The 15,554-nt window shown below is 34.5% G+C and overlaps 1 protein-coding gene across 2 annotated transcripts in view; it reads left to right on the top strand.

The window, feature by feature from the left end:
• The window catches only part of LOC140443283 (2-oxoadipate dehydrogenase complex component E1), a 95,726-nt gene extending 80,908 nt beyond the window's left edge, over positions 1–14,818 (top strand). For both annotated transcript variants that reach the window (XM_072534438.1, XM_072534439.1), the window contains 5 exons: positions 628–830; positions 4,488–4,608; positions 5,082–5,270; positions 8,443–8,528; positions 14,644–14,818. In XM_072534438.1, the coding sequence (XP_072390539.1) occupies positions 628–830; positions 4,488–4,608; positions 5,082–5,270; positions 8,443–8,528; positions 14,644–14,748 (704 nt within the window). In that variant the 3' untranslated portion in view covers positions 14,749–14,818. The remainder of the gene's footprint in view (positions 1–627; positions 831–4,487; positions 4,609–5,081; positions 5,271–8,442; positions 8,529–14,643) is intronic.
• The last annotated feature ends 736 nt before the right edge of the window (positions 14,819–15,554 follow it).

Below are 15,554 nucleotides of genomic sequence, written 5' to 3'. Positions count from 1 at the left end.
TGACTTCATTTCTGTTAATTCATTAACCTTCTTTTATTTAAAATATTCTTAATAATAATTCTTTCTCACTAAAATGCCTACAAATCCACTTAACTTTCACAAAAACATAAAATCTTCTACAAGCTTAACAAAGACGCCAAAAGTTAAAACATAAACTTTTTTTGGAAAGATAAAATTTCCATTACAAACAGATGTATTACAATGACGGCCACTCTCATTACTACGTCGACAGTAGGGGTTCAGCTGATAGTGGCCTGCGCAATATCATACCTGTTATTTTTTGTACCATGTCCCGAAACCGTGTAGAGTTCTTATGGCAGGTTTCCTAAGTACCAAACATTCTCATAGAGAAAAAAATTTAAAAAAATATCTGTAACATATAATTATTAGTCAAACCCACTATTCGTTTAACGTAATCTATGTACAAAATTTGAAAAAAAAAAAATTTATTACACATTGTCAAATTCTGAAAGTGTTTAGCATTACATATTACATCACAATACATGTATCATTTTTAGAGTGGTTCATTTAATTACTCCAAATTAGTTTTAAAAGAATGTAACTAGCAATAATTACCATATTTAATTATTAAATCGTAAATATTAAAATGCACAAATAATATTTTAGCCAAATGGTTGTGGCAAAGCGGTCTGACAATCCTTTTACCTCATGGTTACGATGGCGCTGGACCTGAGCATAGCTCCTGTAGATTAGAAAGATTTCTTCAACTGACTGACTCCAAGGAGAGCAAAGCAGATGGCGATAACATCAACATGCAAGTGTGTCAGCCCAGTACTCCAGCTCAGTATTTTCATCTTCTGCGCAGACAGGTTGTTTCATATATTAAAAGACTTATTTGTTTGCTTTATTTGTCTATTATGTTTATATATGTCTTTATATATTAACTTATTTTGGTTTTAACCAAACAGAGTACATCTGTTTGCTTAGACAGATTAGATCTTCAGCTGACACTTTATTTTTTTATATGATTAGATTAGGTATATATTTTTACATCAAGCTATTTCATTAAGTGCTATTTTAAATGTTTTTTAATAGTCATGCTAGCTAAAATGTAATCAAGGAAATACCATCGAAATTACAGCCCCCACTTCTTTAACAAAACATTTAGTGTAGGTACAGATGTAAAGAATCCTCGAATCCCATAGTTGTCAACCAAGCAATACAACATTTCTTCTTCTTCTTCTTTTTCTTCTTCTTCTTATTTTTCTTCCTCTTTATAAGTAATTCTACTTGTTCATTGGCGGATTAATAAGGGTCTTGTTTCTGAGGCATATGTCATTATTAGTCTTACACTGGCTTTATAAATTCTTGACTTCATCTCAGAGTTAATGTGTCTGCAATACAACACAAAGAAATAAAAAGGCCCCAAGAATCAATTTCTTCTGAACCTTTCAAATTAGATAGCAATACAAATGCATTAGACCAAAGCTAAGGTGGATGGACGGGGTAACACAAGATGCCGAGAAGATCGGAGTCGGCAACTGGAAAATGCAAGCGAGGGACAGAATAGAATGGCGTAGAAAGCTTGAGAAGGTCGAGGCCCTCTAAGGGCTGTAGCACCAGGATGATGATGACAAATGCATAAACTGGAAAATGCATAAAATTTCACTCATTTTTGAGTCCTGTTTTGGGTCATCTCTTTTCGTCTCATGGTCATAATGGGGTTGTATCTCGGGATCGGGAAGCACAGTAGTCGCAGAACAGATCTCACCATATAGTGAGTATAGTTATTGTGTAGCTATCAGGTGATTTATTGGTTAAGCATGGTGTAGATGTTCATGTGGGTATGTGTATTTGTGTGTGGGTATGTGTATGTTTATTTTGTTCTTGGTTGTTAGTGCGCATGTTTTAATGAGTGAGCGTGTGTCATGTTCAATCAATAAATCCACAGTTAACGACATAGCTGCAGTTTCTAGGCCATGCTCTCTGTTAATTCGCAAGTTGCGTTTTTAGTTTAACTTTATTCACACTTCTCCTACGGTAACCTTATATCCCGTTTAGCTATTAAGACGCGTTTTGTTGGAAAATAAACTTTTTCACCCAATCTCTCCTGCATGGTGTACTAGCAAGCTCGAATTCACAGTCTTAGACCGGCAATGTGGTCTCAAGGTATACTTTACTAGTACCTGCAACAATGGACTCAACAGCAATGATCCTCATGTAGAATGAACTAAAAGCTTCAAAATAAGTAAAGAGCTAAAATTTGGAGTGGAGCTGGCCCCGATATTGTTCGCCCTGGCTAATATGGCAAAATACAGCTGAATGTTGGAGTCAATTTCCTAACAAAAAAATTAATACACCCCTACCGATGACAATACCATCTCAGTCTCTCGAGCCCCCAGACACTACTACACTGATCATTAACCAATGCATTACTACTACTGGAAACAGAGGATGGTTCATTTATACCGTCGAAGGTGACGTGGTTTGGATGGAGGTTGGCGTGGGGGTTAACCTGTTGGTTGACATGCATATTTCTGACAGTAGGATTTTGATTAGCGGGTGGAGCGGCGGTATTTTACTTATAAGATGTGTCCATGTCAAAGATAACCGTATGCCGTCATTTTTTTTATTAAGACAATTTGACCTTTTTTCAATTACTATGGCTTTTCGGATAATATTACCTTCTTGGTTTATAGAAGCGTATGGGGGCTATGGTTCTGGAGTTTTCAAAATCAATTTTGTGACCTGTATGAAGATGGTGTTGACCTAGAGCTGAAATTGAATCGATATTGCGAACAGAAATGGAGTATTCATAAATCTATTTTGGATTGTACGATTTGTTTGGCCTATATAGGATCGGGGGCAGTCTGCAAAAGGAATTTCATAAACTCCGTGTTCTTTAGATGAAATGTAAAGATGTAAAGATGTAATGTAAAGATGTAAATGTAAAGATGTTCAAGAGATGAAAGTTATTGCTGGAGGGGGGGGGGGGGGAGTAAATATTGCCTTATTCTGTGACACCTTTGATGTAAGGAAAAAAAGCCTTCGTATGATGAGGTCTGAGTCTTTGGGTTGAGATTGAGTGGGAGATTTATGTCTGTGGATGCTCCTATTATATATATAACAAGAAGTCGGGAAAACTTTATAATACCGCTAATCGAATTCAAGGCATGCGTCTACGCATTACTTAACAGCCGCCAAATTAGCACCATCATGGCCACTGAAAGGAAAATCCTTAGATTCTGCATGAGGAAGTGCAGATACTATCCATCAGCACTCATACATCATGTAGCCAATCTAACACCGATTAAGGACAGAATCCTATCCCTCAGCAGGAGGTATGTCCTTCGAACTATTGAAGGCTCGAAGAACCGAGCAAAACAAATACTAAAGACGCCATGCAATCGCCGAGGGCAAATACTCACCAGGTTTTCCAAAAGAAAAGTTCCATTCCCTCCAACAAAACTTCTACACAACACTGGAAACGAACTTGTTGATGAGTATTTTAATATATTAGAATCATTCCCCATTAAATATCGCAGCTAACAACTGTAAGCCAAAAACGCTGATTAAGAGCCGTTCCCAGTATGGCTGGTAACCCCTTGAACTACCTCCCTTCGACTTGTTTAGCCTTCTTCGCCAACAATTTCTCTTGTGCGCTTCATATCATATCGTCCATATCAAACATGCCACCTTCTGAACCCCAGCTTTTTAGCAATCCACCTCTACATCTCCACAAGCATTCGTCATCACGTTTACCACACCCCCTTGCTCCGAAAAAAAAGGAGTACCCCTTACTTGAAGAGGCAATAGCCTAAACAAGGTTAAAACATTGGATCGTCGAGACCTCTCTTCGATAGGGGTGAACCGCAAATTCAAAACTTCTTACTGGCGGCTCTTTTAATACTAGGAATAACCTTTTAATAATCCAAAAAGATGTTAAAATGAAGGTAAAATATTGCATTTCAACTCAACTCTCATCAGGAATACTTGTGGAAGTTAAAACTGAAATGAAATACTGTCTAGTATTTGGCCGTTATAGTAACAATAACTGTCCGAGTACAAAAATAAAGTTAGTGTTAGTGTAGGAAGTTTTTGAAAAAATGCCTAGAAATATCTTTGGACTGGACAAAATAAATAATTGTATTTATTTACAAATTGTATAATTAAACCCGTTTCACAAAATTCGCTCCAGAATTCTCAATATAATGGTCATGCAATGAGAATGAATGATGGTAGATTACCAAGAAATACTCTAGACCGTATATTCAGGGCAAACCACCAAAAGGAAAACCAGAGAAAAAATGAGGTCGTGAAGTTGCAGAGGAGACGCCTTATTTAATGAAGAAGGCGAACCATACGATACTGTTTAGTAGAACTTTAGTTAATTTGCAGATAAAATAAATTCTCATTAAGATTCTCTTAAGATCTCTTAATTATAGAATAATAACCATTTTAAATTAGCTCTATTCAATTGATGAAGCTTAATATATTTTTGCATTATAATCATTATTATTTTTTAGATGGTTAGAAATTTCCGAAAGCCGCTAATTATGGCAACCCCGAAAGTTTTACTTAGACATCCAGTCTGCAATTCAAATTTTATTGATATGATTCCTGGAACTTTTTTTAAACCCGTTTTAGGTAAGAATCTTTAAACATTAAAATTATTACAGACGGTCAAGTTTTACTTTAGCCTTAATATGCGCAGATCAAGAAGAGAATGCGGTCGATCAGATATCCAAGCGGGGCGGGCGGTCCACTCGCATTTGGCTAAAGATCAATGCTCTTGTGGTAGTGCTTCCAAATTCTGGTCCGGGGTACAGTATATATATATATATATATATATATATATATATATATATATATATATATATATATATATATATATATATATATATATATATATATATATATATATATTAGAAGAGGGGAGAGCATGGCAAAAAAGACAGAAAATATTGAATTTTGAAAGTGTAATACCTCTTAAAATCGAATCGTAACGTCTATGTTTTACTGTGTTAATGTTAATTTCAAATTTTTCCCGTCACGTCAAACGCTACATTAAAACTTAATTTAAGATATATCTTGCACATACTTATTTGATTTAATTTTAGGGGATTCTAAGGTTGAAAATAGCAACGTACGAAAACTTTTACTTACTTCAGGAAAACATACCTATACTCTAAATGAAAAAAGAGAATCACTAGGCGTTAAGAATACTGCTATTGTATCATTAGAATCTTTCTGCCCTTTTCCCACCTTGGAATTAAGGGAAGAAATTGCGAAGTACCCAAAACTTAAATGTAAGTACCGTTTAATTTTTTCTAAGTCCAATTTACAGAAATAAATAATACTTGTCAATTTATGTATTAAAATTATTACTGTAAGAGTAGACACGTTGCTGTTGGATGTCGTAAGTGATTTTTTTACCTATATTTTCTACGTATTTATGAAAAAGTTATGTAGGTATTAATAAATAAATGATTAGTAAGTAAACAGAAATATCTTTTGAGATTCTACTTCTTCTTAGCATGTTCTTCGCCGATTTTGAGCTTGTATTCGTAGTTTTAATGTTGAATGCCAGCTATCTCGCAATCTTTTAAAGGATCTTCCTAGTGGCTTCTTGCCTATTGGTTATGAATCTCTTGCTATTCGGACTATTCTCTCTCTGCCCATTCTCATGACATGCTGATTCCGTGTATTCTATTTCTCAGAGTTTTCCAGTTATTTACCTCAACGTTTTCATTTCTGATGTTTTCAATGTTGCCTGTGTCAGTTTTTGTTTCTAACGCGTAAGTCATTATCGCTCGTATAAACTATTTTTATATACGTCCTTTGCCTTTCAGCCTCATATCTTTATTTGCCCAGATTACATCCCTCTGGCATCCTGTCACGTAAGCCGTTTTGTTTGCATGCTTTCGGACACTCTCTTCAAGATCTCCATAGCTAGACAGTTTGATTCCAAGATAATCGAATCTCGAGACTTATTTAATTATTTCGTCGTTAATTACTATTTTGCATCTCATGGGTTCCCTGGCCACTACCAGGGCAAGCGACTGGCATATCCTCCTAGTCATCAGTCTTCTCCAAAAGACGAAACACAAAAGAATATCCAAAGTCGGCCAAAATAGTTCTAGCTTTTAACGTACACTCAAATTTACATTTCGATTCACCCGCAAATATTCAAGAAAACGTTACATCATCTCTCACTGCAGTCAAGGTGCATTCTCAGGTCTTCTTAGGTACTGCTTAAGTCTTTATGTACAATTCAAATGGAGGACGCATTATAGTTAAGGCATTATTGAATTCTTGCAGTCAAAACTCGTTTATTACTACAAGGTTGGCGAATAACTCCAATATGCAACGTGTGAAAGGAAACTCAGTGTTGCCGGAACAGGCTCGCAAAACATGGTATCCAACAAAATGGTTTAATCTTGCATTGCACTCTTTAGTTTCAAAATATAAAATAAAAGCCTCTTGTTTTAGATGTTTTAGATTTTTCTAATATATTAGATATTATCACAGACAAATTGCCGGAAGTTAAGATTGATAGTTAGAAGCATTAGATACTATGTATTTTCTACGTTATTATACGGAGTAGAGGCCTGGACACTTTCCGAAGCTTCTTTAAGAAAACTCGAGGCATTCGAGATGTGGTGTTACAGACATATTTTAAGAATTTCATGGGTGGATCGTGTGACTAATGTTGAGGTCCTACGTAGAATAGGCAAGCAATGCGAGATTATTAACACCATCAAAGAGCGCAAACTAGAATATCTTGGCCATGTTATAAGGAATGAACAGAGATATGGCTTGTTGCAACTTATTCTTCAGGGCAAGGTATTGGGAAAGAGAGGACCAGGGAGAAGAAGAATATCTTGGCTTCAAAACCTGAGAAAGTGGTTTAATACATCGACAACCGGACTATTCAGAATAGCAGCAAGCAAAGTTAGGATAGCCATGTTGATCGCCAACATCCGGAACGGATAGGCATCGTAAGAAGAAGAAGAAGATTGATAGTAGACAAATTAAAATCCCACGAAAGTTTCTGGACAGTAGAAGAAGTTACAGATAACATTGCGTTGTCAAAAAAGGAACTGTTAGCAAAAGCTATTGTTTAAAGGACTACAAAAAGACTACCCGATGGATCCTTCCAGGTAGATCTCCCATTAGCAGAAGAGGAGGAGCATTTAAAATTAGGCGATGCGTTTCCCATTGCCAGGAGACGATTTTTAAATCTAGAGAAAAGATTTGAAAGGGAAACAGCATATTTTCAGGAGTACAAAAAATTCATAGATGAATATATCGAACTAAAACATGGAAAATATGTATAATGTTAAAGAGATATCAAGTTCAGCCCACTTTATTTGATATTCTATGTAGATTTCGGTCCTTTAAGTACAAACTTATTGCAGATCTAGAAAAAATTTATCGCCAAATCAAAATTAATCCTGCACAAACTCTCTTGCTAAATATTCTATATAGAGAAACTTCTTCTGATGCGTTAAAATCCATTGAACTTAACACAGTAACCCATGGAACAAAAGCAGCGCCATTTCAAGCCAATAGAGTGCTAAAGGAAATTGCACATTCTTCTCTTTAGCTGCAAATGCCCTTATGAATCAGACTTAGGTTGATGATATTCTAAAATGATCTGACTAAACTGTACAATGAGCTGAATAATGGCTTAACAAGCTGTGGATTCACTTTACACAAAAATATCTCAAATTCGATTGATTTCTTAGACATAATTGCGCACAATTCTAACAAAGTTTACGACCTTTATTTTGATGATGCACCTAATAAGGTCTAATCTGATTAAATGTAATCCTAGAGATGATTTTTTTTGTATTTCATTACCCACTACTCAACAAAACGAAAGGGTAACAAAAGATATATTTTGTCTACAGTTGATCAATGTTTCTATCCGCTTGGGTTTATATTTCCCATAATTGTGAACTATGATTTGAATGTTTTCTTTGGATATTATTTTGAAAATTCATGCAGGAGAGAAAGAGAGCGAGAGAGAGAGAGAGAGAGAGAGAGAGAGAGAGAGAGAGATAAAAGACAAATAAAAGAAGGACTGCACTTAGCACTTGATATCGTTAGCGGCTTCTGGCTGTATATAAATAAACATTTAGGTTATGCTTATTCTCGTTCGAAGATTTTAAGCTATTTCCATGTTGTATTAAATGCTGTCCATATGTTACTACTACCGCTTTGTTTGCTGTTTAAAAACTGATTATTTTCGGGATGCCATTTAAGAAATAAATAAGAATCTTTTCTAAAAGTTTACATGTACAGCATGTTAATAATATTAGCCTATATAAATTGGGTTTTTTTGTTTAATACTGGTAATTTTAGTGGCATGAGTCAACAGATCTTTTGTTGAAGTTTTGTTACATTGTAAAACTTATCCTATTCAAAAAAATAAAACAAAATTAATATGGTTATTCAAAACATAACTATTTTTAGCTATTGTATGGTGCCAAGAAGAGCCGCAAAATATGGGTGGTTGGTCATTTGTCAAGCCAAGGTTTGAAAATTTAGTTGGAAGAAAAGTGAGTATTATCCCGTCTCTGATATATATTGTTTAGGTTTCTTACAAAAACATTGTTAAAGTCTAAGATAATGAGAGTATATTAGTAAACTGCGAACGTTGATAAAATTTAACACTTTTGACCGTTGATCCGAATAAAATTTTACTGAATTTATATTACTGTACTGAAATTTAATTTCCAAGATGTTTTAAGAACTAAAATCAACTTATTATCATCAATTTTTTTATTTTATATTTTTAATCCACAACTGCTCTAAACAGATTTGACAGAAATTGACAGATTGTTTTAATTCCTCAATAATTATAAAGTCTAATATTTTCACCCCTCTTCACTGTAATTTATCACTATTCATTATTATGCGAATGGGAGAGCACAATCAAAATAAAAATTATGTTGTTCAAAAAATGCCCTACATGAAAATATTGTGTCTGCTCTGAAATACGTCTTTAATGAATAATTTTCTTTATTTAAAAATGTTGAAATTAAACAACAGAAAACAACAAAATAAGAAATAAACATGAATTGCCTTGAAAACCTTGGAACTCTTCCCTAGCAACTTCATACGAATACGCTCAAATTGCTTATTTTATTGCCCCTTGTCCCTAAATAATTTTTATACTTTTCTTTGTTCGTAAACCTACGTACTATATAGACTTTGTTATATTACACTTTCAGCTAGGAAAATGTGTAACAACACAAACTCTGGAGATGTTTGAGGCACACAAAATGAACAAGGCCGCGTTGCTCTGAATCGGAGAGATGTGGGCGTGGTTCCCTGGATATTTTCTTTGTCACACAAACTAAAGTAAAATTGGGAAGAAAGCTTATTCTTCTTCTTCTTCCTTCTTGTATGTTGGCTTTAAAGCCTGTTTCTTTTTCAATATTAGCTTCCTAAAATGTTTAAATTATCGCATCAACTTTTTCTTGGTCTGCCAATACTTCTTCGTACATTTGGTGACTTATCTCGTGCTATTCGTACTATCCTATCCTCTGCCATTCTACTAATGTGTTCGTTCCACTCCTGTTTCCGTTTTGTCACCCATCCATTTATGTCTTCTATATTGCATGCTCTTCATATGTTTTCGCTTCTCTCCCTATCCAACAGACTTTTCCCTGATATTCGTCGGAGTATTTTTATCGCTGTTGTTTCTAGTAGTCGTCTCCTTTTAGATGTGTCAGGCGTGTATGTTAATAAAGGTCTAATGTTTTTTGTGTCTTGTCTTAGGTGTTTGTTCTTCCAGATTGTGTCATTAAGAGATCCCGCCGCTTTACTTGCTTTTAAGCTTTGTTGTCGTACTTCTTCTTCAACATCTCCGTAACTAGTTATATCTATTCCCAGATATCTAAACCGTGCTTCCTGCTTTATTATTTTCCTATCAATTTCGTTTTTACATCGTAGTGGGTATTTAGATGTTGTCACATATTTGGTTTTTTCTGCTGATATTATCATATTGTATTTCTTCGCTGTTGTATTGAAGATGTGTGTTAATATTTGTCTTCTGTCTCGGCGATTAATGCGGCGTCGTCTGCATAACATAATATTTGGCTTTCTTTGTTCCCCATTCTGTAACCAAGACCTTTACGTACTGCTTGTATTATTTCGTCCATTATTATATTAAGTTAGTTTTCCATTTATCTTTGCCTGTAGGTGTAAGACATCTTCGACTTGAATACTATCGAAAGCCTTTGTCAGGTCTATAAAACATAGATATGCTGGTTTATTGTTCTCGATGGCCTTTTCTGTGATTTGTCTTAGTTCAAATACGGCGTCTACGCAGGATCTTTCGGATCTGAATCCTTGTTGTTCATCTGATAAAGTTGTTAGTGTATTGATTTTGTTGGTTAGGACTTTTGTGGTAAGCTTAAGTGCGGTGTTCAGTAGATTTATACCTCTATAATGTTGTCTGCTTTATCTCCTTTCTTGAACATTGGTATCATTTTTGTGTAAGTTTTGTCATCTCTAGGGTTATACTTTCTCCTCCGTTTTTTAGAAGCTCGTTGGTTATTCAGTCTGGTCCTGGTGTCTTTCTATTTTTGAGTGAATTTATGGCTATCTCTACTTCCCGAAAACTGATTTCTATTTCGTATCTTAATTTAGGTAATTTATTGTATTGATTATTATTTTACTTTCCTTTAAACAGTTCTGTCAGGTATCTTTCCCCTTCATTTGCTGATATGTTATTGTATTCCTTCAATTCTGCCATTTCTTTCCGTCGGTTTCTTATCAATCTCCATATTTGGTTTTGTGTGCCGTAGAAGTCGCTTTCCATCCTTTTTGTAAACTTTTCCCAGTGTTCATTTTTCGTTCTTCTTACCAACTACTTTGTTTCATTTCGTATTCTTCTATAGGTGTCTCGGGATTGTGGAGACTTTGATGTTTTGTACTTCGTGCAGGCCTCACGTTTCTCTTTACATTTCTCTTTTATTTCTTTTCTGAACCCTGGTGTATCGTTGTTGTTTCTTTTGTTCAGTATGACTTTACGTTTTTCTAGAGCTTCTGTTGCCGCTTCTTCAATGTTATTTTTAATTTTCTCCCAGCTCGCGTTTATATCTTCGATGTCGTCTATTTGTTTCAGCTGTATCTTCTGTGCTAGCCTCCTTTGGTACATTTCTCTTATAGAGTCGTTCTACAGTAATTCTACATTGAATTTTTCTTCCGTGATTTCCTGTAGAAAATGTTTTGGTGTTATTTCATTCTTATTTTTGCTAGTACTAGTTTGTGTTCACTCCCTGCGTCTGCCGAGGTTAAAGTTATCTAGAATCTGCTTTGTGTGAATTTTTCTTCTTCTTCTTCTTCTTAGTCGTTAACCTGATGCAGGTATCATGATATCATGAAGCTATTAGCTAAATTTCCCAATGTTCCTCCACGTTTTTCTATCTTCTGCCATTCTAGCACATTCTGACAATGGAGCGCCAATGGTAGCAACAATATGGTCCGTGTATCGTGTGGGAGATCTACCTTTATTTCTTTTGCCTTCTACTTTTCCCTGGATGGTAAGTTTTTCAAGACCATTTCTTCGAAGCACATGTCCAAAATAGCTTATTATTTGTTCTGATATTTGTGTTCTTAGTCTTTTCTTTATGTTTAGCTGGTCCAGTATGGATTCATTTGTTCTTCGGGCCACCCATGGTATTCTCAGCATTCGTCTCCAGCAGTACATCTCAAATACATCTATGTTCTTTTTGTCTTTCTCAGTAAGGGTCGAGCATTCCGATGCATAAGTAAAAACTGGAAAAACTAGACTTCTTACTAGTCTCATTTTTGTATCGGTAGTTATTTCATGGCTTTTCCAAATTTTTGTTAATTTTGCCATAGCGCTTTTTGCGATTGCTGACCGCCGCTTTATTTCTTCAGTACAGCCTCCTTTGTTGGTTATTAATGAGCCCAGATACACAAATGTATCTACAACAGCGATATTGATTATCATGACCAGATGATTTTGATTGTTGTTAGCTCTGTCAATTATCATGATTCTCGTTTTATCTCTGTTTATTTTAAGGCCCATCGTTAAGCTTACGTCTTCTATCCGTTGTAGCAGGTGAATCAATTCAGCTTCAGAACTAGCGAGGATAGTAGTATCATCTGCATATCTCAAGTTGCAAATCTTCTTCCCGCCAATGGTGATGCCACCGTTCCAGTCCTCAGTAGCTTTCCGCATTATCCATTCACCATAGATGTTAAATAGAATTGGGCTTAGTATGCAGCCTTGTCTCACGCCCTTTGTGACCCTGAAACTATCGGTTAGTTCCCCATTTATTCTAACTCTGGCATAATTGTTATTGTACAGGCTTTTAATTAGCAGTATCAGATGATTGGGGACTCCCATTTCAGACAAAACCTGCCACATTTTACTCCAGTTGACCAAATCGAAAGCTTTACTATAATCTATGAAGCACAAATATGTTGTGATGTTGAATTCTCTGGATTTTTCTACAATCTGCCGTACGTTTAAAATTTGTTCTCTAGTACCACGTCCGGGGACGAAACCTGCTTGTTCCTCCGCAATGTTATGTAGTAAAAAGGGCTTTATCCTCTCGAGAATTATGTGTAAGAGTATCTAACTGCAATGCGCAATTAGAGCAATTGTGCGATAGTTGCTATATAAATCTTTCGCTCCTTTTTTATGTATGGGAATATGTAGTGATTGTGTCCAGTCCTCAGGCCATTTACCTGTCTCCCACACTCTTTGACAAATTTGATGTATTATATCCACTCCAACGTCATCTAGGGCCCAAATCATTTCAATACGTATGTTATCTGGACCGGCAGCTTTCTGACTTTTTTGCCTCATAATTGCTGCTTCAACTTCACTTTTGAAGAATTTTTCAAGAAGTGATTTTTCTATTAGTAATAGATTTGTGCCTCCTGGAGTTTTCAAATGTAATTTTATACTGGAGCTTATGGTCGAAAAATGTATTATTGATTCTCAGTTCGTTAAAAGTTCAGATATTAGCCATGAGTTCTCCATTTGCATTGACATGGTTTTCATTAAATCTGTAATGTTCATATGTATTATTCTGGAGAGAAAGCAAAGAAAAGAATAAAAGATTATAGCTATAAAGCTGAAACAAAAGTATTAAATAAGCAGAATAAAGAAACAAATGACAATCTTATTGCCGAAAGAGCGCCACCAATTTTTTTCTTCATAGCTTTTTAAAAATTGGAAAAAAGAAGACAACATAAGAAAAAGACAAAATTTTACCGAAATAAGAAAAATAGTATATAATGTATATACACATATATACACACATACATATATGATGTCAAAATGTAGATGTTATAATATGCATATAATAATAATTAAATACTTATTTATACTTCAACATTGCCAAAATTATGAATATAAAAATTTTAAGACATTCTGTATAACAAATTCTGAAAATACTTTGAATCTACTCTAAATCAAATGAAAATAAACAACTACCTTAGACGATTTTTTTGTGTATTACTCAATAATACTTTCTGACCTACTTTTATAAATTGAGATATAACGTAATAAGTTAAGTTAATTTAAATAAATTCTTCTTTAGGAACTAGCATCTTAAAGAGTAATCTTTACATATTTTCTCATAAAGTATTATAATTTTTACACAAACTTAAAAAAAAAAACTAAACAAAAATTAAGAAAACAAAATCATTTAACATGGTGTTGAAATAATTATATCAGGTTAAGACTATAAAAAAAATAATATAATTGAATTTTGTTCACTTCTTCTACGATGCTGATGCTGAGGATTTTCAACAAAATAAAAAAATGAGGTACTTATCTGGATGGTACATTATTGTCTCGGTCAGAAAGAACAGGTATGCCTTTGTGGTTTCTAGATCCAAAAATTTAACAAGAAGTATCGTGAAGTATATGCATCTGCATTAGTTTATGCATTATTTTCAAAAATTACTGAAATTCCAAAATTTAGTATATTCTGATTTCCACCAGAAGGAATATTAGTAAAAATAGATACGGTTGTTAAGTATATTTTTTTCGTTCTGTGAGCAAACAGAGATAAAAGTGCGTTAGTGTTTTTTTACACTAAAAATTGTTACACAAAAAAAGGGAAAATCTTATAAAAAAATTAACAAGAACTAACGTGTTAGACTGAGATAAAGACACACTGTATGTACTACTTTATACAAAAGTCTAGTATCAAGTGAGGATGTGAATTTCCTAAGTACGCTTTCTGTCGAAAGAATTACGCCAGATTCGTGTCGTGTGATCTTTTCTATCCAATCAGATACATTAAACGAAACGTATTTTTTGAAACAATTAGTGTTTGTAGCGACTAAATAAGATTTTAACTTGAACCAAATAAAACAAACACTCTTAACTTGGTTTATTCCATTGCCCGAGAACTAGTCATCGAGCAAAAAGACAGTTGTCTTTTTTTTTTAGATCTCGCAGAAAATCTCAACGTAATAGAGTCGATCAAAAGTATTAAAATAAAATTAATTCAAGTTAAATGATTTTGAAATACTCGAACTAAGACCTACAGAATTGTTCGAAACGTTAGAAATGTTGATGGTTACATCAATAATATTGATGGTTATCACTATCAGTTTCTTTAATTTATGTTTTGAGTGTACTTTTATCAAGATTAATATATCATTTTTGTCTAGATCATTTACTGTGGAAGAGAAACATCAGCAGCTCCTGCAGTTGGCGTCGGAAAATTACACCAAAAAGAAGTATCTGAAATTGTCACCAAACCGTTTTTAATTTAAAATATGTTAAAATATGATTTTGTAATGTTAAAAATATCACAATTTTTATTAAAATAATGTTGCATTTTTAGCGATTTATTTCTAATTACGTTTAACTTCATTAAAAAAAAATAATTGAAGATATACTGTTAAAAGTCATTATCAATTAATAAATAATGGATGCAACTCTGTGAAAATCTGTGATGAATGGGACTCGAAAAAATGAATCTCATAATGGCAGATCAATGATGGTATATAGACGGCTCTAAAACCGATGAAGGAGTTGGAGCTGGGATATTACGGAGGGAAATCAAAGCTAAGCGTCAGTGAAAGCCTAGGTACTCCACTATCGTCCAATCAGAATTTTATGCTATATGAGCCTGTAGCAACTAATAAAGAGGAACTGCAGCTGCAGGAACACATCTATAAAAATTATATCGTCTAGCCAGGCAACACTAAAGGCACTGGAATCAAATCCGATTGACTCCAAGTTAGTCTTTAAGTGCACAGAATCTTATTCGGAGATCAGTAACAGAGAGAAATAGAGAGAACCGAGAGAAATATAACAAAGTAAGTGTACTTTGGATGCCTTTGGACATACTGATATTGGAGGGAATGAAAATATCCAAAGATCGAAAACCTTTCGTGGGAATAGCAAGCAGCACAGCGAAAAGAACGATATCGAACTGGTTAGAAAGAATGAAACGTAACCACTAGTACGAACAAGTGGATCTTAGCATTATCAACTCGAGCCCGATAACTTCGTAGAAGTGTCACCAAAGGAGCTGAAGGACAAACTTACCTAGAGATGAGCCAGAATAGACCTC

This window comes from Diabrotica undecimpunctata, chromosome 6 (assembly GCF_040954645.1).
Source record: "Diabrotica undecimpunctata isolate CICGRU chromosome 6, icDiaUnde3, whole genome shotgun sequence".
NCBI classification, from domain to species: Eukaryota; Metazoa; Arthropoda; class Insecta; order Coleoptera; family Chrysomelidae; genus Diabrotica; species Diabrotica undecimpunctata.
Note: the sequence above shows the minus strand (reverse complement) of the source record. Positions and strands in the feature narration are given on the sequence as shown.